At 41.9% G+C, this 26,621-nt stretch overlaps 3 protein-coding genes across 4 annotated transcripts in view; 1 reads left to right on the top strand and 2 right to left on the bottom strand.

Moving 5' to 3' along the window:
• Positions 1-5,118: 5,118 nt before the first annotated feature.
• ALKBH1 (alkB homolog 1, histone H2A dioxygenase) lies at positions 5,119-19,621 on the bottom strand. 2 transcript variants are annotated; one of them, XM_050336543.1, is made up of 6 exons: positions 19,466-19,621; positions 16,547-16,655; positions 12,022-12,184; positions 8,472-8,562; positions 7,184-7,377; positions 5,119-6,658 (listed from the first exon to the last, which is right to left on the bottom strand). In XM_050336543.1, the coding sequence occupies exons 1-6, from the start codon at positions 19,592-19,594 to the stop codon at positions 6,235-6,237; spliced, it is 1,110 nt and encodes a 369-aa protein (XP_050192500.1). In that variant the 5' UTR covers positions 19,595-19,621; the 3' UTR covers positions 5,119-6,234. The 2 variants fall into 2 exon arrangements, with proteins under 2 accessions (XP_050192500.1, XP_050192499.1); XM_050336542.1 differs by having other exon boundaries at positions 19,448-19,594.
• Positions 19,621-23,592, top strand: SLIRP (SRA stem-loop interacting RNA binding protein). Its single transcript, XM_050336546.1, has 4 exons — positions 19,621-19,760; positions 19,933-19,991; positions 21,530-21,637; positions 23,468-23,592. The coding sequence occupies exons 1-4, from the start codon at positions 19,667-19,669 to the stop codon at positions 23,525-23,527; spliced, it is 321 nt and encodes a 106-aa protein (XP_050192503.1). The 5' UTR covers positions 19,621-19,666; the 3' UTR covers positions 23,528-23,592.
• Positions 23,525-26,621, bottom strand: part of SNW1 (SNW domain containing 1) — a 17,885-nt gene continuing 14,788 nt past the window's right edge. Inside the window, exons 11-14 of the mRNA XM_050336532.1 lie at positions 26,452-26,548; positions 25,520-25,637; positions 24,369-24,532; positions 23,525-24,291 (exon numbers count right to left, since the gene is read on the bottom strand). Of these exons, the coding sequence (XP_050192489.1) occupies positions 24,087-24,291; positions 24,369-24,532; positions 25,520-25,637; positions 26,452-26,548 (584 nt within the window). The 3' untranslated portion in view covers positions 23,525-24,086. The remainder of the gene's footprint in view (positions 24,292-24,368; positions 24,533-25,519; positions 25,638-26,451; positions 26,549-26,621) is intronic.

The raw sequence follows: 26,621 nt of genomic DNA, 5'->3' as shown, positions 1-26,621 counted from the left end.
TCTCAGTAAATACAGAATGAGTTTTAAATTCGCCTAGAAGGAAGCTAAAAGTTAATGTAAAGTACTGATTTTCCAACATCGGAGAAGAGGCTGTATGTCTTCTAGGTTGACTCAGTTTTTATTCTCTATACATAGCTGAATAAGAATATTTGGAGAGTGGTTCACTGTGTCTCATAGATGCATAGAATCATTTAGGTTGGAAAATACCCCTAAGATTATTGAGTCCAAGCGTAAACCTAACACCTAATATCTAAACCTAAATCTTGGCTGTGGTGGACATGACCTTAAGCACCACTTCTACGTGTGAGTGTGAGTGCCACCTCACCGTACCTCTGTTTCGGTTTCCCCACATTTTGGTATAAATTGGCCTTGCTTCTCACCTTCCGGGGGGTATTGGTGCTGACCTATCTTTTGGAAGAGCTTTGAGATCATAAAACAGATTAGAAAAGCTGTATTGTGGGCAGGTGGCAGCACTGAGCACTTGAGTTAAGGAAATAAGCACTGAGTGATGGTGAAGGAGGGCACAACTGCAGTGCTAAGATGTGTGATTACAGGCACAAAAAGGCAAGGCCTACACAAGCGAAGCTCAGGGGAGAGTCCACTACACATGGGGATTTTGTGGAAGAGGACATTCAACAGCCCCATAGGAAAGAGTCAGAGACAGAATAGTCCTGACTGAATTGGGAAAAAACAAGATGGGAAGTAAGTGTCTCCACAAGCCTAAAGCTTTTGCTGTCTAGGGGAATAAACATCTCTATTCTGCAGAGAGGGAAAGCTACTACAAGCTTTTCCAGACTTTATCCCCTCCCTCCTTCACCCCTGATCTAGTAGAAGTGTTACTTCCCATGATGTTTATCTGAATACAAGCCCTAGCTTCCAATAAAAACCAGGTCTGGCTCCTTGCTGTACTCCAGAGACTTATTTACCACCTTGGAGAGATAAGCATTTAGCTGATTAAGTTCAGTCTCTGTGCATAGACTGAGAGGGGTCATAAAATAGCAGGAACCAGGAATCATGCCTGCTGGACCAAAACGGTTCTGATATTCCAGATTGTTCCTCTCTTCACTGGGACCTCAAGAGCTGAACCCTTCAGAGCAGCACCTACTATAAAAGTCCAGACAACCTTGCATTAAGAGCAAGGAAGTAGCCTTTTGAGACTGACTTCCTAAAGGAATAAGGCATATGTTCTCATGGATTGTGCATGTGTTAAACTCAGTGTGTCCTCACATCCCTGCCCAGTAACTTTGAAACCTATTGGTCAATTTCAATTAGATTTGATAGATTTCACATCTAATTAAGTAGTAGGTAGTAGGCAGCCAGTTAGAGGAGACAGATCCTCCTATAAGTATCCTGATTCAGGAAAAGGGTGCACTGTGAATGTATTAAACTCTGGGGAGATCACATGGAAAAAACCCCACTTTTAAATACTCAGCAGGAAGAAAAGCTTCAGTGAGACCTGAATTTTTCAGGAACATAAATCCACAGGGAACTGTGGTACATTCATTCTGCACCTCACAAAACTACTGCTTTTATTTTATTGTATGTAGATGGGAGGAAAAAATATTTAATTTAGGAAACACTGTAAAAAACTCCCACAGCATAGGATCCAGTAGATCTAGTGAATTAGCAGATTTAGGAACTAGGATACTCAGTAGGATAGTCAATGTGTTGTTGGCATCCTGGTTGTAACAGAAACCAGCACTAGCAGAGAGAGTGGTGCAGCACCTGAAATCAGAAAAGGTTCTGAAGACGGCTGAGTGAGGAAAGTCAGGGGCCCAGGGTTACCTATGGGGAAATACTGTGAGTCCTGGAGTCCTTCCATGAGGCTCAGAAGAGACTAAAAGGGGATGGCTCTAACTCTAGACTTCAATTATTTCTAGGAGAGTTACAAAGACAGTGGAAGCAAACTCTTGGTAGCAACAGATGGTCAGAAAAATGCAAAGGGAATGGATACAAGTTGTATTTTGGGCAACTCAGGCAGAACATAAGGCAAAAATTCTTAATAAGGTGAGTATGGCAGTACTGGGCACAAATTACTGAAAAAAATGGTAGAGTCTCCATCATGGAAGGTTTTTAAGTCTCCTGTGGGCAACAGCACTATTCCTAGTGGTAGGTTGGACTAGAGACCTCCAGAGGTCCCCTCAACCATTTGTGTGGTCCTCTGACAACACACACTAGATGATGATGTAAGGAAACAGCTTGTATGAGAGAAGCTGTCACACAGTAGCAACTTTTATGTCACCTCAACTTTACCAGGGGACACATGAACATAGTCACTGTTAGTTCCTTGTATAGAAAAAATGTGGTTATTAAGGTATTTGTGTTATTATTATTTGCTGAATATAAATAGTGGAACGTTATTTTGTACTGTGCTAAACTTTTGTCAGTCACATTCTGTGCCTCTTGTACCAGACCTATAGTATTATAATACACATTATTTTCAACCGGCTTTGGTTATTAGGATTTACAGAGACAACAGCAGACTGTGGATGACAGTCACTGGTTTTCTCTAAGTCTCTTCCTGCATGGAGATAATAATAATAAAAAAAAAGGCCCTTTATATATGGGTCTTTAGAAACATCCAGCAACTTATTTTTCTGAATCATTAATGTCTGCAGGCCATGTGCTTCTGTTAACTTTTTGAGGTAATGTGTTCAGACTCAGGCAAGTTTTACGATTTCATCAGAACTAAAGTATGCTTAGAGCACACTGAATTATAGCTCAATTAATTTTGCATTCTAATTAAGTGGAAGACAATCTTGTCACTGACAAGTCTCTTTTCTGTGTTAAATCTGTGCTGTTTCAGGTGTGATGCAGAGAATAACTTATATAAACAGATGAAAACAGATCCGAGCTCTTGTCTGCACTCTGTAAGGTATCACCAGCTTCAACCTGGATCTGTAGCCATGGCAGTGCAATTCTGTGCCACTGCCTGAGTAGTCCTTTACCTACCAGCTTCTTCCCCTAGCCTCTCACTGCTCTCTACCTACTAGCTCAGCAGAGCACACAGCATAAATAGAGGGGTTTAGGTGCACCTTACTACAATCTGTAGAAATATCTGCCGTGGAACAATGAGGAAAAAAGGTCAACAAGCTCTCAAAGGGAAAAATAGGTAAGATCAGAACCATTCCAGTAGCAGGCATTCAGCTTTAGGGATTGCCTTGCCTATAAGTTACTGCCTGGCGGGCATGCAGAGCCCATGTAGTATTGAGTACCAGCCAGCAGTCCAGTTTGTAACAGTGAACTTGGCTAGCACAGTACTCTGAAGAGGTCTGAAAAGTGTAAGTTTGTACCAGCAGTTTCCTTGTCTGCTTCCAGTGTCCCCTGATTCTGATTTGACTGGAGATTTTATTTTCCCTTATTCTTCATTATAATAAAGAAGCAGTAATTGTTTAAACTCTGTTGGACAAGCTAGCCTTATCTATGGATCATACAATTAATGTGATGTGTACATGTGATAGTGTGCTTCATTCCCAGGTGGCTTTGAAATAAACACATGATTATCTTCCTGTAATCCACTCATTACATAAATTTTCTTGCAGAATTGCTCCCGATGTCCTCTTCTTTCCCTCCCCTCCCACAGAGAAAGTAAAAACTGCAGAGATTATCTCAGCATGCACCATAGGAACACAAGCAATTATTTGTAGGACCTATAAAAATTTGATCAGTGCTATGAAAAAATCCTGTTATGTCATCACAAACCTAAACAAAAGTGGTGCAACGCCAGAGTCTGAAAGCTGTGTGGAGTAGGTCAATGGTTGCCGAGGATATCACTGTTTTCAGCCCCATTACCTGCCTTCTTTCCAGGACTGTTACTGCCTCTTTGAAATTCTGGAAGCACAGTTTACAGAGCCCACAGAAGTCCTGTGGTTTGCTCATTTGTACTCCATGCCGCTGTAGTCACAGAATCAATGATCCTGCTGGGCTGCCGGTTCAGGAAATTCTTTCTTCTTATTATTGTTTCTCTTTGTACATGGATGCCTTTTTTTTTTTCTGGGTCATTTCCCATATGCCCATTTCTGGGTGGTGGACTTTTTCTAGGTGTCTGATAGAGAATGAGATCAGAGCTGTCTCTCTCACAATGGCATTAGGTAACAAGCTTGACTGCAAGTCAGTAACTCAGCAAATTCTCGACTCAGTCACATCTAAACATAATGCTTCAATGGACTGGATACTTCTCACAAACAAATGCCATCAGTAGTTTCCAGCATTTACTACACTTTTAAACTGCAGAGGATAAACAGTATAGTTTCTTGTCCTTGAGTCACAGGAACAACTGTATTCTGGAATAAATGATTGCTTGTCATATGTTACATATTTGTAGGGAACAGAAGACATAAGAAACGAGAACCGTGGACTTAGACCTCAGCCTGAAATGTGAAGAAACCAGCTCCAATTCACCACCTTCTGGTTCCATGACTCTGTCTTCTCTCATCTTCAGAGATGAGTGAGTTGGATGACTTTTGCTCCCCTCTCAAGAGTGAAGAACACACAGTCTCTCTTCTCACTGTCAGGAAAAGAGATATTCCTCTCCCCCACCTTCAGGAGCCACTAAGGGAACTTTGCTGTTTTCTGAGCCTGACTCAGTCAACTTTCCTTTCTGGTCATGTTGTAACCTCTCTGCATAATACATTCACTGTCCTAGGGCTGAGCTGTAAATACAGCAGGCCGAGGATACAGAAAGGACACATGTCTAACATAGGATAAGATACTGAAACCCACTTCTGATTATTTTAAACTCCAAGTTACTGGAGCTCTTTGCAGTATTTTAGAAGGAATTAATAGCACACAAAAACACATTCACCTGCTATGAAATAAGAAAACCAGACACACTTTACCCATGAGGAAAAAACTGCCACATATGTACTAAACAGGACTTTGATACTGCAGGCAACACCCCTCTGCAACTGCCCAACAAACCCTGAGCTGCCCATAAGCAGAGAAGCCCTGTAGACATACACAAGGCTCCTCCACCAGAGCTGGCAGATGGCAGAGGCAGTAGATTTGAAAGAAGCCTGGAGGGAACTACACAAGCGATGCAGAAGCATTAACAATACGCTGAAATAACTAACGGGAGAAAAAGGAAGAAAATAGCCAGCCCAAAACTGATAAGAGATCTTTAATTTAAAAATCAACTAAGTTTATTCATTGAGAAAGTGCAACAAAATACCCCAGGGATAGTGCATTCCACTCCAACAATTAAAATTGCATTAAAAAGCAGATAGGAAAGTCTGAGTCTTAAAAAGAACTGGCACAAAAGCTGGTGCTTTTCTTTGTTTCAGTATATTTATCTTTGGGTGACAGAGATAGTCACTGATTAATTTTTTAGGTACTTAATTTACAACTTCATTGCTTCTATTTGCAAGTCATTCTGTTCCTTAAAGATGGTACCTTGGGACTGGGAGCCATAATCCACAGGCACTTAAGGGGAGGCAGTTTTGAAAGAGTAGAGATGTTGGACTCAGTCACATACTTACTGTTGGGAGGAGACCAAGTTGGGAGTTCCTAGATATTGTAAGTAGATACTGCCCCCAGTTATTCCTCTCTAAAATGTGAGATATGAAAAAATGTCCAGTACCACTCATAAAAGCAGATTCTGCTGCAGCTGAGGGTACAAGCAGGAAAAAGGAGAGCACAGGACTACAGCAAGCTTATGGCAGCTGTCATTTGAGGGAGCTGCTGGTTTCTAACCACTGAACCAATTTTTGCTGTAGAGGTATTTCTTTTCAAAATGCTGCAGGTAAGTCACACTCATAGCAGCCTATCCTCATTTATATTTGCTACTGCACTTCAGCTGAGCTTTAAAAGCCAAACAAGATTCTTTAATACATAGCATTTATGTATCTTTTGCTGACACTTTCTGCCCAATGATTTCAAAATACTTAAAAGAGCATCACTCACAAAGCTTAAACTAAGCTTAACCAAAAGCTTATACCATTTAAGTTTAGCCAAGCTTAACATTCTCTGACATACAGATATTTTAAAGGAACAGAGTAAACATCTGCAACAAAATGGCAATCGAGTTCATCTCCTGAGTCTCAGTCCTGAATTTAACACTTCTTTTCATTTTAAATTCTTTTTCTGCCCCCACCTGTTTCTTACAGCAAGCAGGACCACATTTATTCTGCACAAGTTTATTATCCCAATACAGACAAGTGACTTGCAGTATTACATTAGTTCTTAATTCCATATGGAGCTTGCCTGTCCAGTCCATGCCGACACAATCTCCTGGTCTCAGCTGACTGCATTTGGTTTATGTCTCTTGCCTCTGCTGTTCTCCTCATGGTGACTGTCTTCAGAGGGTGCTTGGCTCTTTCCATTTGTCCCAGATTCCTCTGGAAATTTCTGACCCTCAGCCAACACCTGCCGAATAGTCATATTAATGCGGGAAGACTGCAGGTACTTGGCACACACCTGCCAGTCCTCATCAGAGCTGTGTTCAATGACTGAGCCAACAGGAAGGTCTGAAGGAAGTGCCTGGTCGAGGCAGGAAGGCAGGGCTGTCCCCTCAGGGTTGGGGAGCACGCGGGGCACGGCGTGGTACAGCAGGCGGCTCAAGCCAGACATCACCATGATATCTCCACTGTGCATGAACATCGCTGTTGGGGCCTCCTCCCGCTTACGGCCCCCAAGCAAAAATATTGAGGACTGCCCAAAACTAGAGATGGTGTAAGGATGGAGAGAGAAAACAAATTCAGGTAGAGAAAAATTATCTGTACGATAAGAAAATATCAGTAGCTAAATCCCTTTATAAATACCCCAAGCAATCATGAAAAGCACATGGACTCCTAGTAACAACTTTACAATTAGAACATGGAAAACAGACTAAGAGGCCTGGTTCAAGACAGGTACTATGCAAGCAGTTGCCCTGCCAGGTCTGAAGCTCTGCTGAGTTATTTCATCCTTGCCTGTTAGTACCCAATTGACACTCTGCTGCTTTAGAGCAGAACAGTGCTCTGTACAAAGAGTTCTTCCACTCCAGGCGCTACATCCACGCTGCTCAAGCAGTCCTCAAAGAAAAACTTAAGTCCTTGAACTGCAGTCTTCTGCTATTCAAATCTTCAGAGTGAAGATTATATACTCAATTAGCCATCTACATCATAATGGCTTCCTGTAACCATACGCAACCCTAGAAAATAGCCACTAATCTTTCCACAACACTCAAGTGCTTCCCTTGACTTACCTGAACGATAAAAGGGGCCGAGAATGGTCTAGTTCAGACTCATCCACGTGAATTCCCAGTGAAGAGTCAAAATGATAGTAGTTCAAGATCCCTGCTTGGGCTTGGAAACCCCTGAAACCACAGGCTGCAGCCACTTGTTCTGACAGGAACGCAAGGTCTGAGGGGAAAGGAGTGTGGTGATTTGCTGAGTACTTCTGGAAGAAGGAGAGCAAGGAAGAAAAAAAAACAAAGCCACACCCAACACATCAGAGCAGCAAATACAATTGGAAACAAACACTGAAAAAGAACTCAAAAGTCTGGCTGATACTCATGGAGAAGGACATAACGTTTGCCTAGAAAATGACTACAACACAGGCAGAATCACAGCAAGTTTACTTCTTATCATTAAATTCTTGGCCTATGCTGAGACTGCCAGAGATTCAATTAATCATGCAGCTAATCATTACATCTAGATGCTAAACTTGAAGTCAGTCAGATTAGTACCAAAATCCTGAGGATCTTCTCAGTCACAACCAAAAGCTTCCAATGGAAAGACAGTTCTGTAGCTCATCAAGAGAGCTATGAAATAAGCATCTTTGTTCCTTTTTGAAGAATAAGAAAAAGGAGTCGATTGCAAAACTACTTTTTCTCTCTCCCATGAGTGATTCTGAGAGGATTGGCAGAGAATACCTACACTTTTATTAAGGCCATCCAATAACAGGTTGACCTGGTAAATAAAAGGCTGCAAGCAGATTTGGTTACCTTCAATATACTGATAAGATACATATCCACTCTGCCAGTCTTTCTCAGCCTCCATCTAACTCAGTTTTATGAAAATTTGATTTTCATCACGAGCCTCAAAACAGCTGTTAGTTGGTAAGAGTGGTTCAGACTCATTTAAGTTCAAAATCACAAGAACAGCAGGCTCTTCTTGCTCCTGTTCATCCCTTCAAAGAGGAGTAGTTTCTCAGAAGTCATTCTGACCTTAAGTAGTTAACAATGCTTTTGTGATCATCCCTTTTGGTAGGGTAAAAATTCTCACCCTTAAATAAGAATTGCAGGTCTAGAGCTGAGTGTATGCTATCATGCTAACTCTCAAAGGAAAGAATGCAGCAATGGATTTGTGCTGTTAAATCCTTCACAGTGAACTAATACAGATTAAAATGTTCTTAAAAAGCATAGTTTGTTACAGCCTTTCCTCGAGACTGTCTTGTAGAATCATACGCATTTTATTTGATGATATCCTCCTCTGTTTGCCATTCTGAGTGCTTACAGGTAACAAAAATGGAGAAGAATTTAATTTCAATACCTTAGTATCCCAGTTATAATGGTAACCAAGGGTCACCCAGCGCAGCTTCTCCAATAAGCTTCTGGGCTCCCGTTTACTGGAACCTTTCCTTCTACAAAGACAAAATGGAAAGAAAGAGAACATGTGTTAATTTCTGAGGGCTCTTCTGGTGGTACAGCATACAGTAATGAGATTCACTCATCCATATGACAGCCTATTAAAACCAGTCAATGCTAAACTTTTATTTTCAGTGCCCATACTTTTTTCCTCTGAAGACCTTGAAAATTTAGTTCACGCAATCTGTGCAAGCTATGGGACCTACTGCCAACTGCTGTCAGTTTGAAAGCTTGTGTTTTCAACATGGTACCTAACAGGTTATCAGATGGGGACAACACAATAAACTGGTGCAGATTTAGAAGTCAGAATTAAACATGTACTATTTGAGCACCTGAAACTGAAAGACCAGAATCTGAAGATCTGAAAGCTGCAAATGCAGTGAAAAAATATTCTAGGCACTTAATGGAAAATTACAAGAAAGGAAAACAATTTGCCTCACAGTGAAGCATAGCATGCTGCCTAATACTGCAAAGGACAGTTAGTTCTACTACTTGGAGCTTTGACAAGAAGTCCTTAGGATGGTCTGACTCAGTGTTCAGTAACAAGCAGGACTGTTCTAGCTATGACCATATACTTGTAACATCAAGAAATCTGGACTGCAGGTGTCCCCCATCTGCTATGCAGGACAAAGAACTGTTCTTCTTAAGTGACAACCCTAAAGCAGAAGGACTAAGTGGTCTGATGCCACACCAATTTACCATTCTTACTTGAAGATGGCAAAGGTAGGATGAGACTTCAGGGAGGGGCTTTTAGTATGGCCTCTGGAAATGTCCTTGAAAAGTTACAGAGTATAAGTAAGTAAACTGAAGCATCTTAGTGACAAATAGGAAAAGGAAGGTACACAAATATCTTCTAGTCCACTCATTCCAGTAATTTCAGCTTATTTTCTCAAGCCAAGTCACGTGTTACAGTAAAAAAAAAAACCCACAAAAAAACACAAAGAAAAATAAAATTACTCAGAAGATCCTGATAACACCAGACGGTTGGCTCTCATTTATAGCCTCTTTGGTTCAGCACGACAACTCTTTTTTACAAAACTGTTCGTATTTGTGCTGCCGTGGTCAAGTCTCAGTTAAGCATCTGCATTTGATGTGTTTTTCTACCTGGGTATGCAGCTTGTTTCTGCCCTTCAACTATATACCATAATGATAGCTCCTAAGATAAACCAGGAACAGGAGTAAAAGGCCAATTTCTTTGGCTTTAGTAATTTTTCTTCGCTCACTGATTATTGAAGGTAGTCTTTCTAGTTTCCATCTCTGTCATAAGATAATAGCAACTGCAATTACCATAAAAAGCAACACAGTAACTGCCAAGTACATTCTGCTTGGAACAATTTCTGAAGCCTACAAGCAGATAATACAGCATTCAGAAAAGGGAGAGCCCACACCTTGTTCCTGAACATCTTTCAATTAATACATAATGTTCATAATTGAACACTTTTAGCAAATGCCTTTTGAAAGTGCCCTTCTTTCACTACAGTGCTAGAGCATTTGCACAACAGTGGGAACCCCAAAATGCTCTGGAGGTTCTTATTCCCAGAACTTGATATTTTGCATGCAATTGCTACAAAGAAGAAAGTCTTAGTGTTATTATCTGGAAACAATTGAGTTCCTAGGTCTGAGCAGCAGGTGCTCCTACCAGAAAGCACAGAGAAATTGTGATATAACTATGTTAGAACAGGACTGAACAGCATGGGGGCTTTGTTCTGAAGCCTTTTTCTTATACAAAGGAACATACATATATATGTATATCCCTTGTAGGGATTCTCTACCCCCTTTTATGCTTTTAATTGTCCCCAGCACTACAGAAAATACTAAAGCTCCACTTTGTGAGGAAAGCATAGGGTATATATATGTCTAGGAACTGTATCAACTCTTCCTATTTTGTGATTCCTGCATCCTGAAAAGAGTAAATGAGCCATGATCCAAGCACATTTATGCATCTTCCTGATGCCTTTAAAAAGCATTCAAGAGTTGTGACCCATCTTGGAAATTGACATCTTTTTAGTTAAGCACTGTTTCTCCCCTCCCTGAAAGGCTCTCACTCCAGATCCTAGAGAAGTTGGCTACTTTGATCTGCTGCCCCTGGGTATAAGAACAAATACAGCAGTTTGCTCACTTGAAGACTCAGGCAAGTGCTTAATAAAACTGCCAGTGTTTCTGGCAGCCATCACTCTTCCAAACACTGTTTTCAACTGAACTGGATTCAGCTGCAAATTAACCTCTGTTCTGATCATTCTCTGCACACAGGAGGTGCTGCTGGGAAAGGCCTGTCAAGCTGGAACAATACCCCACTTTTTTCAGCTATTGGGCACAATGCACAGTCGTTTCAAAGAACAATTTTTCATCCTTGATGGAACACAAAAAGACGTCTGAATTTCTGTAACTAATTCTGACTGAGCCTGGAAAACACAAGTGAGGGCATAACTTCTCTCCTAGGTGCAAATAGTTAGACGTCCAAATCTTGCTTTTGCCATTCCATATCTTGTAGATGTTAAAGAGTATTTCTGAAGAAAAATCTCAGCATGTCAATCTCACTAAAAAAACTGATGTGGAAGATGAGCGTTGTAGAGAACTTTGTTTCATCACATGAAACAACTGTTAGGGAAAATGAGCAGTGAAATTGATAAAGTAATGATAAATACCCAAGTAGCAAAAGATAGAAGTTGTTTACACAATCTCGTATGTATCTTTGCAGGTGACTTTATTCAAGTTCAGGCTTTAAAGACTTTGTCTTTTTTTCAAAAACTTGCTGCTTGACTTCAAAACTGAGACAAATTCTCCATTAAATTCCAAATCAGGTAGAGGAAAGGCACCTGCATCAGCCACAGAATTCTGAATCTGTAGGAATCTTTCAGAGTGAACAGGATTGCCATTAAAATGGTACATTTGATACATTTAATTCAATCTCATAGTGAATTAAGAAAAACCATAAACAAAATCAAACCAAAAGAAATACTTTAGAAAATAAAAACACAGAAACTGGTTGACTTGAGAAGTTCAAAGAAGTGCAGATAACAGCCTTTCAAATACAGTGTACTGGGTCTAAGAACTGACTGGGAAGAAGTGCTGTATTGAGTGGGGAATTTTAGAAAGGATCCCTTTTGCCTCAGGAAAACAGGCCTAGAGGGACTTCATGGTTCCACTTGTAGCAGAGCTCAGCAAGCTTCCAAGCAGCATGGTATCAGCCATGGTCACTATTTTATGTTTCATTGATGGCTTTAAACAAACACACTACTAGAAAATCCCACTGAGTATGAAAGTAGAGAATTAACAAGGATGTGAATGAAGCCATGAAACATCCATCTTTAACCTGGCATGCCTGACACCATCTATACTGCCAGCATGTACACACTCTTTTTCAGCTTCCTTTCCCTGCTTATTTTTCTTAGACCTTCTTGGAGCTGAGACCTGGCTCCATGAGTTTTGGCTACCAAAGGTGATTGTGGACTTACTTCAGCTGCTCCTTGCTCTGTCCCCACAGGTCAGTGGTCTTCTCAGGAGCCATGTGCAGGTCCAGGTTGCAGACGTTGGGTTTCTGTGGGTATAGCTTGAGACACTGTTTCACCCAGTGACGCTGGCAGCCAGGAAGGAAAGGGTTTGGTATGAAAATAAACCCTGACCACAAAGAAAAAAGGAGGGGATGGAGAGAAAGCATGATTAGGCATTTTCCTGTTTTTTTTCCAAATCTAGAGCAAAGGACATGTGTTGGAGGTAGTGAAAAAACACCTTACACATACAACCACTGACTGTGCATATAAGCTGATGAAATCTATTCTAGCTAAATTAAAACCTATTGGAATTTTTCAGTAGAAATAAATGGTGACCACAAGGTAGAAGGCAAAGAGGACAGCCAACATTGGTCCAAGGAAAAAACGACAATAAAGAACATATCTGCATAAGGCATATTGATTACAGGAAATAAAGGAGTAAGAAATTGGAAAGTCATATGCTTGGAGTAAATTTTATTTTTGAAATGATTCAGCGTGATTTTTCTCTTAAACCTTGCAGAGTTAAAGTAATTCTGCCCTAGTTTTTCTAGGCTTCAAACTAGCTTTATCGCTGTCTCTGAACTCATACTGTCTTCTTATTGCTGCTTCAGTGCCAAGAACTGTAGAAAACAGTACCCAGGCTGAACAAGTCTCTATTAATGCAAAGGGTCCTCTCCTTTGCTTCATGCTCATTTCCAGGTAAGTCTGGCTGTATCCATACATATTTCAGTATGGTAACACTCAGAAAGAGGGATAAAAGTCGAAATATATCCCAAATCAGGCATTGTTAATTAATAAAACAAAGTAAACGTGCAGCTAGTCTTGTGCGTTCATTTAGCCAGGCACTTCAGGCAGGGTTCAAGCAGCAGCCCAAGAAAGTGAGCTAGCAGCAGTGTAACAGATTGTTTTGGTCTATATCTTAACAGACAAGAGTCTTTGACATAAGATCTGCCATCACCAGGAGTGCTAACAGGATTCTTCACTGGAATTTTCTCCCCCAGCACCTTGGAGGTGTTTCCTTCCAGTCCAGGGTCAACATATTGATGAATGAGTGTCTGACAGGAAGATGCTATTAATCTGTATTGTACCTCTCTGAGAATCAAGACACTCTCTCAAAGACTGTGAATTTAGTAAGACTCATCAACACAAAATCCACTTATAAAGAAATACAGGGGTATAGGAGGAACAAAGAAAAAGAAGGTTTTAAAATTTTGGCCTTCTATGTCTTTTTGAACTTCTCAGTCATATCAGGTTAAACAGAGACAAAAATAGATGAAAAAGGAAGAAGCAAGGCTAGGAGTCTCAGTAGGATACAAACTTGCCTTGTGGCCTTATGAAAGTGGTAATAAAAACACAAAAAGAGCTTCCTGACAGCATACCTCACAGACTCAAGATTAAAGAAACTGGTTCGAAAAAAAGCCTTCAGTGTATTAATAACATACAGTCGTTCATTTCACTCCATTCCCTGCATTTTCAGGCTATGGCAGCCTTCTGACAGGTTTGGTTACAAGAAGTTTCTTTGCCAGAAGCATTAAATTTACTTTCTGTTGGCCTCTGCATAGAACAGAATAACAATACTGCCCTTCCTATCTACAGCTTTTGATGTGGGGTTCTCAAAGTACTTTACTACATTAATGAAATTACATTCTACTATGCATGTATTATCTCCAGGCATTAATGAAGGAACTGAAGCCTGAACGGTTAGTTACAAGCAGAGGTGAGAATAAAAGTCCAGATTTTATGGCTTTTATATCAGAAGCTTAGAACGAGCTCATGTCTCTCCAAACCTTTCATTGACCTAGGCTTCTCCTGAGAAACCAGATTAGTCTAGATTTACAAAAGCACTAACAACTAAAAAGTGGTTACTGCTATGCTTCTTGTGTTAAGAAAGGCAGAAACTGAATTCCTAGCAGTTACAGAGTTTTACTATAAAATTCTATGCAAACACTCAAGATTAATAGTGCTAGAAATCAGTGACTTGCCACACATAGGAGAGAGAAGAGTAAGAAATAAGAAATATATTCTGTAGCAATCTCTCTGAAGTGACTAAAGAATACCACAAGACAAGCCTGTGACAACACAATTGAACCTCTTGGCCTTGAAAGAGTTGGTGTGAGTAGGAAGGGCAAAAGAAGAATTCTATGGGGATCTGTACACTAAAGGAAACAGCCTTGAGGAAGCAGATGCAATTCTCTTACTGCAGCAAAATCTTGCTACACAGTAGGAATTTATTTGTACCTAGTGAAAGTGGCCTCCAGCCTCAGTCAAAAGAAAGATAAGACATGCAGATGTCTAACAAGAAAACCTCTCATAAAACCAACGTTTACAAAGACCCAAAGAGAGCATCAGCCACATCTCACAGAACTCAGGTCACCACAACAGAAATTCATCCAGCTTCTTTAGTCAAATATTTCATTGCTCACTGTGGGGACAAAACCAAATGACTTCCCTTCCATTTGCCCATAGACAAACAAGAAATTCTAACTTCATTTAGAGGGCTATTGGGGCAATTGGTTAAACATCTTGTAGTGCTTTAAGATGTCCAGGTAAAAGGTAGCTGGAAGAGGATAAAATATTCTTTTCAAATCCACACGTGACTTGATTCTACACAGGACAGAGAATTTGTCAATGTATTTACATTTCATTTTAGTGAAAAGTTTCCTTTCCCAAAGCAGAAGAAAAATGCACCTGAGTGGAACACTTGTGATTCCCTACACCCCCTATGTAATTACTAGGAAAGGTGTTTTAGACAGACTGTAAATGACAAGCAGATCAAGGGAGAGCAGCTATAATATGACAGGTAAGTGGAACAAAAAGTGTGTAGAGGCAAGAGGCTTAAGCCTTTCTCCTGAAGTTATTCAATTCCCGGTATATTAAAAATGCCAGATGGGTAGCACGGCTGCCTCAGTTTCAGAAATGGTAGGCTGGCTTCACAGCAACCCACACAGAAACAGACCGAGGTCCCAGCGTACCAAAAGAAACACAAGAAAAAACAAAATCAATCAAATACAAATCCCTGAAATAAGGAGGATCTGGGGGACTACAAGCTCATCAGCTTTAATGAAACCCATGGTAAGATTATGGAGCAAACTTTCAAGGCAGCCATTTCCAGACAGCTGGTGGTTGGGAACTGAGAGTATGGAAGGCAAATTTCATCTAACCAGCCTTACTACCTGTTACAGTGAGATATCCACACAAGGGGGAAGTAGGGAATGCTGTTTACCTTGGCTTTAGAAAAGCTTTCCACTCGGCCTCCTGCAGTGTCGCTGGAGCCAAATTGGGGGCCTATGGATTTTATGAGCAAATTAAAAGGGTGAGCAAAAGTTGGCTGGACCACCAGGCTTAAAGAATAGTGATTTGATGATTCAAAGTCTAGCCAATGGCTGTTATGAGCTGTGTTCCTTGATCCTGGGGCCAAGACTGATAACTACATCTACATTAACTACCTGGATGATGAGATGTTCATCCTCATTTCAGTTACAGATAACACTAAACGGGCAGTGGTGGATATGTTAGAGGCTAGAGCTGCCACTGAAAGGGACTTTGACAAATCAAAGGAATGGGCTAATGAGAACCTCGAAGAAGTTCCAACCGGTAATCCTGCACCTGGGGCAGAATAATCCCATGCAACAGTATGGCCCGAGAATCCAAGAGCAGCTCCAAACCAAGGCCAGGGGGCCTTGAGGACAAACTGCATGTGAGTCAATAGCACACCCGATACAGTGAGGGCTGGTGACACATTTCGCAGAATTGGTGAGCGCTACCTTGGTGAGGGAGGAGGGGAGCCAGATTCTTCTCAGAGGTGCACAGCAAGATTATGGGAGGCAACAGTCACAAATTACAGCAAGAGAAACTTTTATTAGATATAACATTAAAAAAAAAAAAACAAAACCATAGGAGTGACCAAACATGGTACAGGTGCCCAGAGAGGGTGTGTAATCTCTGTACTTGGAGATTTCCAAAATTCATCCCTACAAAGCTCTGAGAGTCCTGATCTAACTTGCAACTTCATCCTGCTTTAATCAGGGTATTGGTCCATACCTCTGGAGGTCTCTTCCAACCTAACCTCTTTCTATGATTCTACCAGCTGAACTGCAAACCAAAGACACGTTTGAATTTCTGAAATAACCTGACTAATGAAATTACTCTGTACATTGAATAGGCCAAGAGGTTCTTATCACTTACTGTACTCGGTGTCCTACACAGACAAGTAAATGCCACACTTCAACTCTGGAATTGCTGTATTTCAGCCACTTATCCAATTTGCATGACATATACTGAGGAAAAACAGATTCTACAGAAATAAAGTCTCTGCCAAAGGCAACAGGAATCCATTCTCCTGAGCTGTGGTCTGGTTGATCTCACTGTGAAACAACTTGCCCTTTATATATATCACTGCATCCCACCCTTTAGCTAGATAAGATAGAAGATGCATGAATCCAAAACAACAAGGTTGTGTTTAATTTTTCTTGAAATCAGAGGCACTTACCTGGATACCCATTGAGGCCATAGGCTTTCCATTGGCTAACTGGCTGTAATCCTGCTCTGTAGGCATCTTGATCACTGACTGAAGAAATACTGAGCTGTGATCTGAACACCTGTCAAAAGAAAACAAACCTGATTAAAAAAAAAAAGTAAGAAATACAAAACTTGTCCAAAAATAGCACCTATAAGAAAGATTGCTACCACGTTCCAAAGTCTCATGAAAATGCCAACTGTACCACAGAACTGTGCCTAAACAGCTGTGACCAGGACAGGGCATCCTGCTAACAGAGCTCAACATAAGAATCAAAAGATACCTACGAGCTTTTACAATACTTTTACAATACTAGAGATGGGGAGAGGTGTCCTCCATTCATAAAAAAAAACCCAAACAGTATGTAACAATGAGGAAAAAAAATCATCATTATTTATCCATTTCCACAGTACAGCCTCATCATTATAAAACATTCTGGTAATTATCAATTTCCATTAGAGAACAACACATCCATAACACTTGATACCTTCAAAGAACATCCTAAATACAAGTTGCTCCTGACCCTACAGGGTAGATCCCTATTCTCTTCTGTAAGTTACAGAAAGGGAAGTAGTACAGCACTTAAGTACCCCAAGCTGTCTGATTTGAAGGACTGCAGAAACCCTGTCAGTTCTGAATACTGCACTGCCACTTCTGTTCTCAACAGCAGGGTCAACAGCCCAAGGCTTAGCAAAATATATTTTCTTGACACATTTTTTTAGTTTGCAATAACAAATGTATTTAAGCTGCAGTAAGCCAACATTTGGGGGAAAAAAAACCCAAACTCATCTACTGTGTTTCCACTCCTTTTTTCCCTTGCAACAGGGAACTGTCCTAAGAAAGGCAGGGTAGAGTAAGGTAGGTTTTGTTCCATCTTAGTTCCCCAGTTCAGCTCTCCATGCAGCTGTGGAAATGTACAGGCTCATATAAGGAAAGAGAGAGCCAGGCACAGTAGGGATAAGCAGGCAGAGAGAAGCAAGACTTTGTCTATGACAACTTGAAGTGTGTATGAAATTAAGGCCTTTGCACATAGACTCCGCAGTGGTGCATGTGTAAACCAGTCTCTTTGCAGGCTGACAACCCTGGTTAACATCTTCTGAGCAACAGGACTAAAATACATTCCTAGAATTTCTGAGAAAAATCTAAACTAGTGCTGGGCAGCAGCTTCTGGCAGTGTGCCCAGTTTTACCACTTTTTCAGCTGTCTGCCAAAAGCAGCTTTGTGACTGCCAGCCTTGAGGAGCTTAGTTTACAGTCCTGTCCACAGAACATCCCCAGGAAGGCTCTTCCTCTAAGACTCTGCCACCTTTCTGCCTGCTCAAACTGCTTCCACACCAGCTGCTGCCTGGGCTTTTGAAGAACAGGAGGTTTCTATACTGAAGAATTACACATGCTGAATCAGTTAAATAAGCCTGGTAACAGGGCAGATGGGGTATGTCACACTTCACTGAAAAGCTCAATTGCTTGAAGCAGTTTTCTGAGAGAAAAGAAGCAATATTATCTGGGCCAATCTGCCTGGCCCGTAGCTCTTTAAGAGAAAAGCCAGATGTTTTTAAGCTGGGGGAAAGAGTAATAAAAGATGTTTTCCCTATTAAGCTGTCACCTGATCTTAGAAGGTAACAGGCACAAAAAGAACGATATTGAGAGGGGACAGATGCTTGGGATGCTTTCAGGTACTCTGAATTTCCCAGAAGAGCCATAATGCTGTAATCCTTTATCAAATACAGAATTGCTGCAAGCTCAAGAAAAGCTGGAATGTTAACAACTTCCTTGGTTAATGCTAATGCCTCTAACAATGTCATACGGGTCAGGCTTTGTGTTCCATTTATAACAGTAAAATTATAGCCTAAAAATAAAAAATAAAGAAAAATAAATATTTTAATAGAAGAGTAAAACCAAGATACTAAGCATTGGAACTATGAAAAATTAGTCAAAGTTTCATTTTAACTGTATTTCCTACTTTTTTTTGATAAAAACTCATAAGCAAAAAATCTCTGGTTAACAATACTTCAGCAGGTATCTGTCATCCTTTCATGAGGTGCCAAAACAGAAAACTAGTTTTGAGGATCACTTCTCTATTACTCCAGACATGGTAAACTAACCTCGATGGCTGCTACTTTCAGCTGTGCTCCTGACCGCATGCCCCCAACCCACTGCATCAGCTGAACTTGCCCTGATGACTAAGCCAAGCGTTTGTTACAGGGGAGTGAGAAAGGAGAAGAAACTTAAGCAGTGGGAAGACAGCACAGCAGGGGGAAGCTGATCCCAGCTCACCTCGGTTATTTCAGGGCTAAGACAAGGGCCAGCAGGCCCAGGAAACAGTGTCAGCTCCGAGAGTGAAACTTGGTTCTTCGTGTCCACACGTTCCTTTGCTTCTCTTAACGCGTTACACGTGGTTCTATTACAGCCTTTGGAGACCGCCTACTGCAGTGCAGGGAGCTACTTAAACATTATGGAACCAAACATAAGCAAAAGTAGCAAATCTGTGCCTAGGGCATCGCGCTGGGCAGGGGCGGCTGGGCGGCCTTCTGTGGCCCCGGGCGGGGTCCCACGGGCCGAGGGGGCCCTGGGCGAGCCCGGCTCTGGGGCCCGCGGGCAGAGGGGCCCCAGGCCCTTCCCAGCAGCCCCTCTCGAGTCACGCACCGGTTTTTAAACAACACAGGGACCCCTAAGAGGCTCAGCGCTGGAGTGCAGTGTGCTCTAGCCGGAAAGGGGCGGCATTAGGGACTCGGCGTCGAGCACGAAGGGAAAGCAGCAGGTGGAGAGAAGGGCTGCAGCGATAGCGCCACAGCCCCGCGCTGACACACCGCGCAGAGGGCGGGACGCGCTCGCCGCCCCTCGCCGCGGGGCGCGGGCAGGAGCGGCCCGGCGTTACCTGGCCCTCCGGCGTTACCTGGCCCCCCGGCGCGGAGAAGTCCACCACGCCCCGTAGGTCGGACGCGTCGCGCTGCCGGTAGAAGCGAAAGAGCCGGCGGAACGCGTCCTCCCCCCCCTCCCGGGACAGCGCCGCCGCCGCCGCCATTTCGGGCTGGCCGGGGCGGGCGGTCCTGCCTGGGCGGGGCTGTCCCTCCCTCCCTCCCGCTGCAGTCCCGACATGGCGGTGGCCGGCGCAGCGCGGGCTGCTGTGCGCCGTTCCCGGCAGCTCTTCGACATCTTCGTGGCTGAGATTCCCTGGACAGTGTCGAGCAGTGAGTCTGCCCCCCATCTCTCCCCTCCCTGGCCCCTCCCTCGCCGGTGCCGGAGCTGGCGGGGTCGGGCGGCCCCTCCGCGTGTGCCGCCGGCACAGGCCGGGGGCCGGGCCAGGGCGGCGCGGCTGCGCGGAGGTGCCGGGCCGAGGTGACCAGGCGCGTTTCCCCACAGAGGAGCTGAAGGAGTACTTCTCCCAGTTCGGGTCGGTGCAGAGATGCCAGCTGCCGTTCGTGAGTACCTTCGCGTCGTCCGAGCCGCTGCTCGTGCCTTCTCAGAGAAGCGGGGAAGAGCTGTAGGCTGGGCCTGCGGCTGAAGCCCTGCCCCGGAGCAGCTTCCCCGCTTCCTTGGAGCTGCTCTCTGGGGGCCTCATCTTGTACTCTAGTCTGGTTATCAGTGCTCTCCACCCTTGGCTCCTTCTCCCAGCGGGTGCCACCACTTGTCTGCGAGCTGTAGGCCTTATTGAAGTTTAGTGGTCTCCACTGGCTTTCAGAGTTGTACAAAGCACATCCCTTAGGTCCTGTTGATGCTGCCGGTTCTGAATAATGAACCCAAAAGTGGTTTGAGTTTTTTATGATGTTGTTATCATTCTTCTGACAGAGAATAAAGTTTTTATGTCTCACTGGCCAAAATACTAAAGGTGTAGGTATAAATCTGCAGTCGTTTCCTGCTGTGGGTTCAGACCTCATCCAGAGTGTGGGCTGACCATAACCTCCGCAGGGTGCTGCCAAGCGTTCATGCCTCTTTATCTGTTTATCTTCCGAGTGTGTAGGTCAGGGATCGTACTATGTAGTGCAGTTTCTTGGGAGATGAGTAGTCTAAAAAAGTGTTCCTTTATGGGTAAGTTGCAGGCCATCACTGAGGTAGAGATTCTCCTGCCGACTTGTGTTTCTCCATGTGAAGTAATGGTCTGTTAGATTAAGCTCAGTGTGTAGTGAACTTCAGTTAGTGAGGTGATGGGTTCACTATCAGTTGAGGACTAATTTGGAAATGGAAAAAGATAGTTTGAAACAGGCTGGCTGTTTCCAAACACTTGAAGCTTAGGTGCCTGCCTGCCACACTGTTCCTCAGGCCCAGGACAGACTGCATTGCTTTGTTGCAAACCCAGCTCCGTCACTGACTGAAGTGATGCTCATGTGTATGTTTTGATTCAGTGATTACTTTGGGAGTTTTATTAATGTTTAAAACTGCCAGAGAGATACAAATATCTATCCGCAGTGTAAGACAGCCTAATTTAGCCATTGCTGTGATACTGAAAACAGGCAGTACCTTGTGGGCGAAAACTTCACTGGTGGTTTGGAAGTAGTGCCAGTCATGCCTGATGATCAGAGTGGCAGATTGAACCTGAACCTGATTGAACCCTGAATTGAGGTCTGCTTTCTTAGTCTCTTATGCAGCTGCTTTATCTTGCTGAATGCTTTTCAAGTACTGCAGCCACTTAAATGTCAGTTCTGTTGTGACTGGCTTATTAGTAGGTAAATACTGCAGTTTGAAACCACTGTCTGTGCATTATTCCAGGCTTCAACTATAACTTAAAATCTTGAATTTTTTTAGTATTGCTAGATTCAAATTGAAAGGTAGGCAGAACAGCCTTTGCTAGGCCCGCACATGCTGTCAATGATAGCAAAAGTCTTAAAGTGTGAAAAAAGCTCCTGAAACAGCAAGTGTGCCAATTTCTGAATCCTTAAATTCAGTATCCGTAGAAAGTTTTAACAGCCTATGTGAATATTTCGTATAGTAATTGCAATTTATTTTTTTAACTGGTGATTAGGACAGAGACACAGGCTTTCACAGACGTTATTGCTGGATTAAATTCTCAACTCCAGAAGATGTTCAGAACGTGTTAAAGAAGGATTCCCACATACTTGAAGGTTCCAAGGTAATGTGCTAATTCCCTTAATGAAGTAATGAGTTGATACTCTGCCTGTGATTTGACACAGTAACATGGAAATATTCTAAGCGTGATTAAGCATTTTGCCACTCAGCATGCTTTTAATGTTTTCTAAATAATTAACACTTCTGTTTATTCCCTTCTCTCACCTCAAGTTGTTAGGGTCGAAGATCATAGAGATACCAGAGAGACCAAAAACTGCTATGGTAAAGGAATGTAAATGCAGTAAAACTGTTTGGGATCTGCTATGCAATTAGTTTGTCATTTGCAATACAGGTTTCTGCAGATGGATTCCAAACCAGTATCCAGTCTGGATGTTGGTTGGCAGGGGAAATATGACAGAGTAATGCTAATCTTTGAACTTCAGTGAAATTTATTTTTCTTCAGCCGTCATTTCATACAGGAGAAATCAGCTACCTGCTTTCATGTGTTCAAGATAAAAAAAACTCCAGTAAAACTAATTTACAGTTCTCTCCACCTTTAACATTTTACATGGTAGTGAAGGAAAAAATGTGACACTTTGCAGTGTCAGTGCATGGTATTGAGACAGTGTGCACAGTCTAGTGCAAGTGTGTGTCATTGACTGCTCAGTTAGAGCCAGACAGCTGTATCCTCTAGCTTCACTGCAGCAAAGAAACAGAGCAAAGAAATGGCCATCCCACTGCTTTGCAAAAATTTAGTACGCAGTGGTGATGACAGGTAAGGAAAAAACAATGGCTGCCCACAGCCAATGATTTATTATCAGGTCTCACATCAAAATCATTAAAATCTTGCATCCAGTGTGTTCCCTAAATTGGGGATTTTCTTACAGACTTACATGTGCTTCAGCTGATCTTGCTACTCAGACCTGAGTAGTACAGAGTGAAGCCATGAGCAACACGCAGACCAGACATGATCAGTTCATGTCTTTGAATAATTAAGAGGAATTCTTCAACACCCTTTTCACAACTAATTGCCCTGTCTTGAGACTTTGAATGCTAGGAGATGGTAAGAGTAAAATGAATTGGCAAGAGACTTCAGAGATGCAGTATGCTGATTGTGAGAAAGTGTTTTGCTTGACATGGTTCATACTATTGCATGGGTCTTCATTAGTTGTGGTCACCTATTCCCCAGAAGAACTGACCTGTGAGTTACAACTGTGGTACAAAAATTAAAGCAGAAATTAAAACTCCATAAACTGTGACAAGACAGGCAGTAGGCTGATCCCATATAAATTGTGCTGAACTAGGTTATTATCTGTATGCAATTATCAAAATAACTATAGTATAGGTGAGTATTTAGTGTCAATTTCCTGTAAATTATTTTGCTGCTTTTTATTCCTGAAGCTGTAAAATAGCCACATTCATTTAACTGCCTAGGCTTCAAGGTCTATACTCTCACAAGAGATGTAAGAGCTAAAAGGCTTCTTTATAGTGAAATAAAAGCAGAAGGCAGACAGCAGTTAGCTTAATTTCTTAAAAAATACAGCTTCTCTAGAATACACGAGCACTTCTCCCACTTCATTCTAGGCTAGGTTTAGACAGACTTTCTATTTAGACAGTTTAGACTTTCTATTAGTTTCACTTGAAAGCACAAGCTTTAAAGATGCATTTTGCTGATACAGTCAGCAATTGCTGTGCAATATATATTCAACCTTCCTGTCAGGAAAGCCTTGTCTCGGGGCTCATGGAACTGAACCGGTGATAAACATATTTTCTGCTTTCCATATCAATGTTCTGAAATGATCAATGTTCTGAAATCATCAATTTCTGATGATCAGAAATGAAAAATACTGAACCTTCTTGCCTAGCTAATCTGAATAATTTCCATTGTTTTCAGCTCACTCTCAAACAGCAGACCCGTAGAAGACGCAGTCAAAGAAGGAATCCAAGGGAGTGAGTGGTGGAAGGAGGCTTTATTTCACTAAATGTAAAGAAACTAAAATAAAGATTACTGAGAAACTATGAACGAGTACTTGTTTTAAAACAGAATCCAGCTGTTTCCCCTCCCTTGTTCAAATAAACTGTATAGCCACACTAAAGAAACACTGAATCATTAACACCCCAGCATCTGTTACAGCATAAGACAGTAATTATATACAGCAGGAAAGCTTTTAACAGATTAAGTCAAAGCTTGAACTACCTACAAAAACTAAAGCCGTAGGAAGGAGTCTACATTCTTACCCTGAGATGCTGGGCAAGGGAGAATCAGCAAAGTCAGAGAACTTGCTAAGAAACAACTAATTCCCTTATGAAATGTTTCAAAGTGGTCTCTATTCCTCCTCTCTCCGGGGGCAGCTGTCCTATGTAGACGAACAGGTGTGTGTACATATCCACACAAGAGTTGTGAACTGCTTTGTTACAATGCCATCCTCCTATACACCTCTGATATTAAAAATCCTTTTGCGTGAAGTCCAAGCTTGCAGTCCATTTCCCAGCCTCTTCAAGAGCAGAGGCATTCAGTCCTTTCTCCTCTTTTTGCTCTCATGCTCATGTTCTTTGGGGCGGCTGCTATCTGAGGGCCGTTTAGAACCACCGTGTTGCTTAGCTTCTTCCAGAAACTTGTCCAAACCAAATGGATCCTCCTCAAATTGAACTGGTCCATCTCTGCCCCTCCCTCTGGTGTTACGATCCGAGTTAGAAAATTCTTTGTCAGGAACAAACCTGCAGGAGAAGGTGATACTCAGCTGATCGACTTCAGAGTACTAATTAAGAATATTTCTTAACTCTTATTTTCTTACCTGTTGGTCTTGATTCGAGCTTCTAGATCATCACCATACATGTCCTTATCCACATTTTTACTTGGCCTGTAGATGTTTTGGGCCATATCCTTGCCACTTCTCCAAGGCTGGTCGTAAACATTATAAATTTCATCCTCTCCTCCAGCAAAGCCACTGTCCATACCCTGTGAAGAACAGCAGAACACCACAAATGAGACTGCAAAACTTCAGCTAACTTATTTTAACATCAAAATACACTGATGGTGTTATACAGATACACAAAAATGGTATTGTGTGATCTACTCTTGATTTCAAATTATTCCAAGCACTTAATTGGGATATGAGTGGGTTTGGGTCTGGGATGAAGTCCAGAGTACGTAACATTACAAGCCTCAGTCCTACTCTTTTGGAGAGCAACAGGAAGGATTATAGCCATCCATATTTCAGAATAATGGATCATTTCAGTCTACCCTACAAGTACAGCTGTCTAATGGCTAAGTACAACCATACAGAAATGTGTATTATTCAGAATTTCTGGAAAACATGATTTAAGCTGACTGATCCAAATCACACAGAGGCGTAGAAGTGCCTGCTTGTTCTTTTTTAGTTCATCAGCTTTCCCTTCTGCCTGCAAGTCCTTCATTGGAGACATGAAAAAGAGTGATTGACAAACTGCAGGTCTATTCAGGGACTTTCTGAAGCCTAATCTACTTTTTCATCTCTGAATAGTATAAAGTTCAGGGAAAATAAATATTGCTGTTAACTATTTATATCTTAAGAAGCATTATTAACATAAGCAATAATGGGAATAGAAAGTATTTACTTGCTCCTCTCTGAAAGCAGATTTCCCTATTCAGTCAGTACATTTGTACAAGAGAAGAAAATGAGGTCACCGCAGCTTGAAGGCAAAAATAATTTCTTTTTCCCCACTCCCCAGTGAGAAAAATCACAACACTTTAATCCAGTTATACATTCAGAATATTACATTTTTTTTGCCAAGGTTATGGATAAAGGAAATGAATAATTTCCTAACCAGTTATGTAGAGACTTCTTTCCGAGTGTATCCGCACTAACCATAAAAAAAGGCTCTCTTTAGTATTCTAGTCATACCCACTAAGGAAGGATGAGCATGTTCTCATAGAAAGCTACAGAGCTGTGAAAAGGTATTTTACCTTGCTCTGGTTGAACAGCCTCTGGTCATATTGGATTTCATTGGATGGCCGGGGGTTGGGTACCCCTAGGGCAATAACTTCACTGATATCTCTGTTCTCATTTCTCTGCAGCTTTGACCTGAATTAAAAATTTGAAGTTTTATTAGGTCAGTAAACCATACTTGTGACATGCTCAATTGCAACCTGATCCTGTATTAGTTGCTAACCATTTGCCTCAGGAGCCAGATTTTGACTGTTGCCCTTCTTTACAAGGTAACATTTAAAATTTGTCTCCTGGCAAAAGAAACATTTGGAAAAGTTATGTTCAGCTGGGCATGACATTTAAATTTGCTTTCCACTATCTGCAATTTACATCAAGCTGACTTCGTCTAAAATGTCATATTTGTTTTTTGCATGAACCAGTGTAGTTACATTGTGGGAAGGCCAAGCAATCCAATTTTAAGATATTAGAGATTTTAAGCCTCCAGAAACCATTTGTGCTCAGAAATCTCACTGGGTTCAGCAAACAAGATACTTCACCCTACATTCATAAATCTAAGCTTACTTTAAATTAATAGTTTCAAGAAACAAAGCCACCATTGATACTCTGGTCTCAACTGAAGTTATAGGGTCCAGGTTTAAACCTTTGCTGTCAACACTTAATTAAATCTGAATATACTGAAGTTCTGCTAAAATCAAAAGAAGCAACACCCAAAACTAACACACCACCACACTCCCTTTCTCATTCATGTTGAAAAGTCTACATTGAAGAGAGTACTCCAGTATTTTAATGGAGTAATGCAATGAACGGACTGTGCTTCATACCAGTGAATATCTCCACAAGGTACAATTCAGGCACTTACATCGAGCAGAAGAAAGCCCAGTGTAATAGTTTCCCTAGTGGGGAAGCCAATGCCAGTACAGGTATAAAGCAGCTTTTTCTTGTGACTCACCTTTTGTCAGGGGCTGCCCGGGAAAGATTTCTGTCATGCTGTCTCTCTTTGCGCCGGTCATGTCTGATTTCATCTCTTTCTCTAGCCTCTCCATCCTCTGAACAAATGCAAGATTGCTCATTATAGACATATATTTGAAGTTTGAATTAATTATGCCACAGACACTGGCA

Source organism: Myiozetetes cayanensis, unplaced genomic scaffold, assembly GCF_022539395.1.
Source record: "Myiozetetes cayanensis isolate MyiCay16 unplaced genomic scaffold, myiCay2020 scf6-25, whole genome shotgun sequence".
Lineage (NCBI taxonomy): Eukaryota > Metazoa > Chordata > Aves > Passeriformes > Tyrannidae > Myiozetetes > Myiozetetes cayanensis.
Note: the sequence above shows the minus strand (reverse complement) of the source record. Positions and strands in the feature narration are given on the sequence as shown.

Excerpts from the sequence above, each read along its gene's own strand:
- ALKBH1 (XM_050336542.1), bottom strand. The coding sequence starts at position 19,594 with ATGGCGGCGGCGGCGGCGCTGTCCCGGGAGGGGGGGGAGGACGCGTTC. Across the intron at positions 12,185-16,546 it reads TGGCCTCAATGGGTATCCAG|GGTTTATTTTCATACCAAAC; the intron begins GTAAGTGCCTCT and ends CTTTGTGGTCAG. Across the intron at positions 8,563-12,021 it reads CAGAGCAAGGAGCAGCTGAA|AAGGAAAGGTTCCAGTAAAC; the intron begins GTAAGTCCACAA and ends TTGTCTTTGTAG.
- SLIRP (XM_050336546.1), top strand. The coding sequence starts at position 19,667 with ATGGCGGTGGCCGGCGCAGCGCGGGCTGCTGTGCGCCGTTCCCGGCAG. Across the intron at positions 19,761-19,932 it reads TCCCTGGACAGTGTCGAGCA|AGGAGCTGAAGGAGTACTTC; the intron begins GTGAGTCTGCCC and ends GTTTCCCCACAG. Across the intron at positions 19,992-21,529 it reads AGAGATGCCAGCTGCCGTTC|GACAGAGACACAGGCTTTCA; the intron begins GTGAGTACCTTC and ends ACTGGTGATTAG.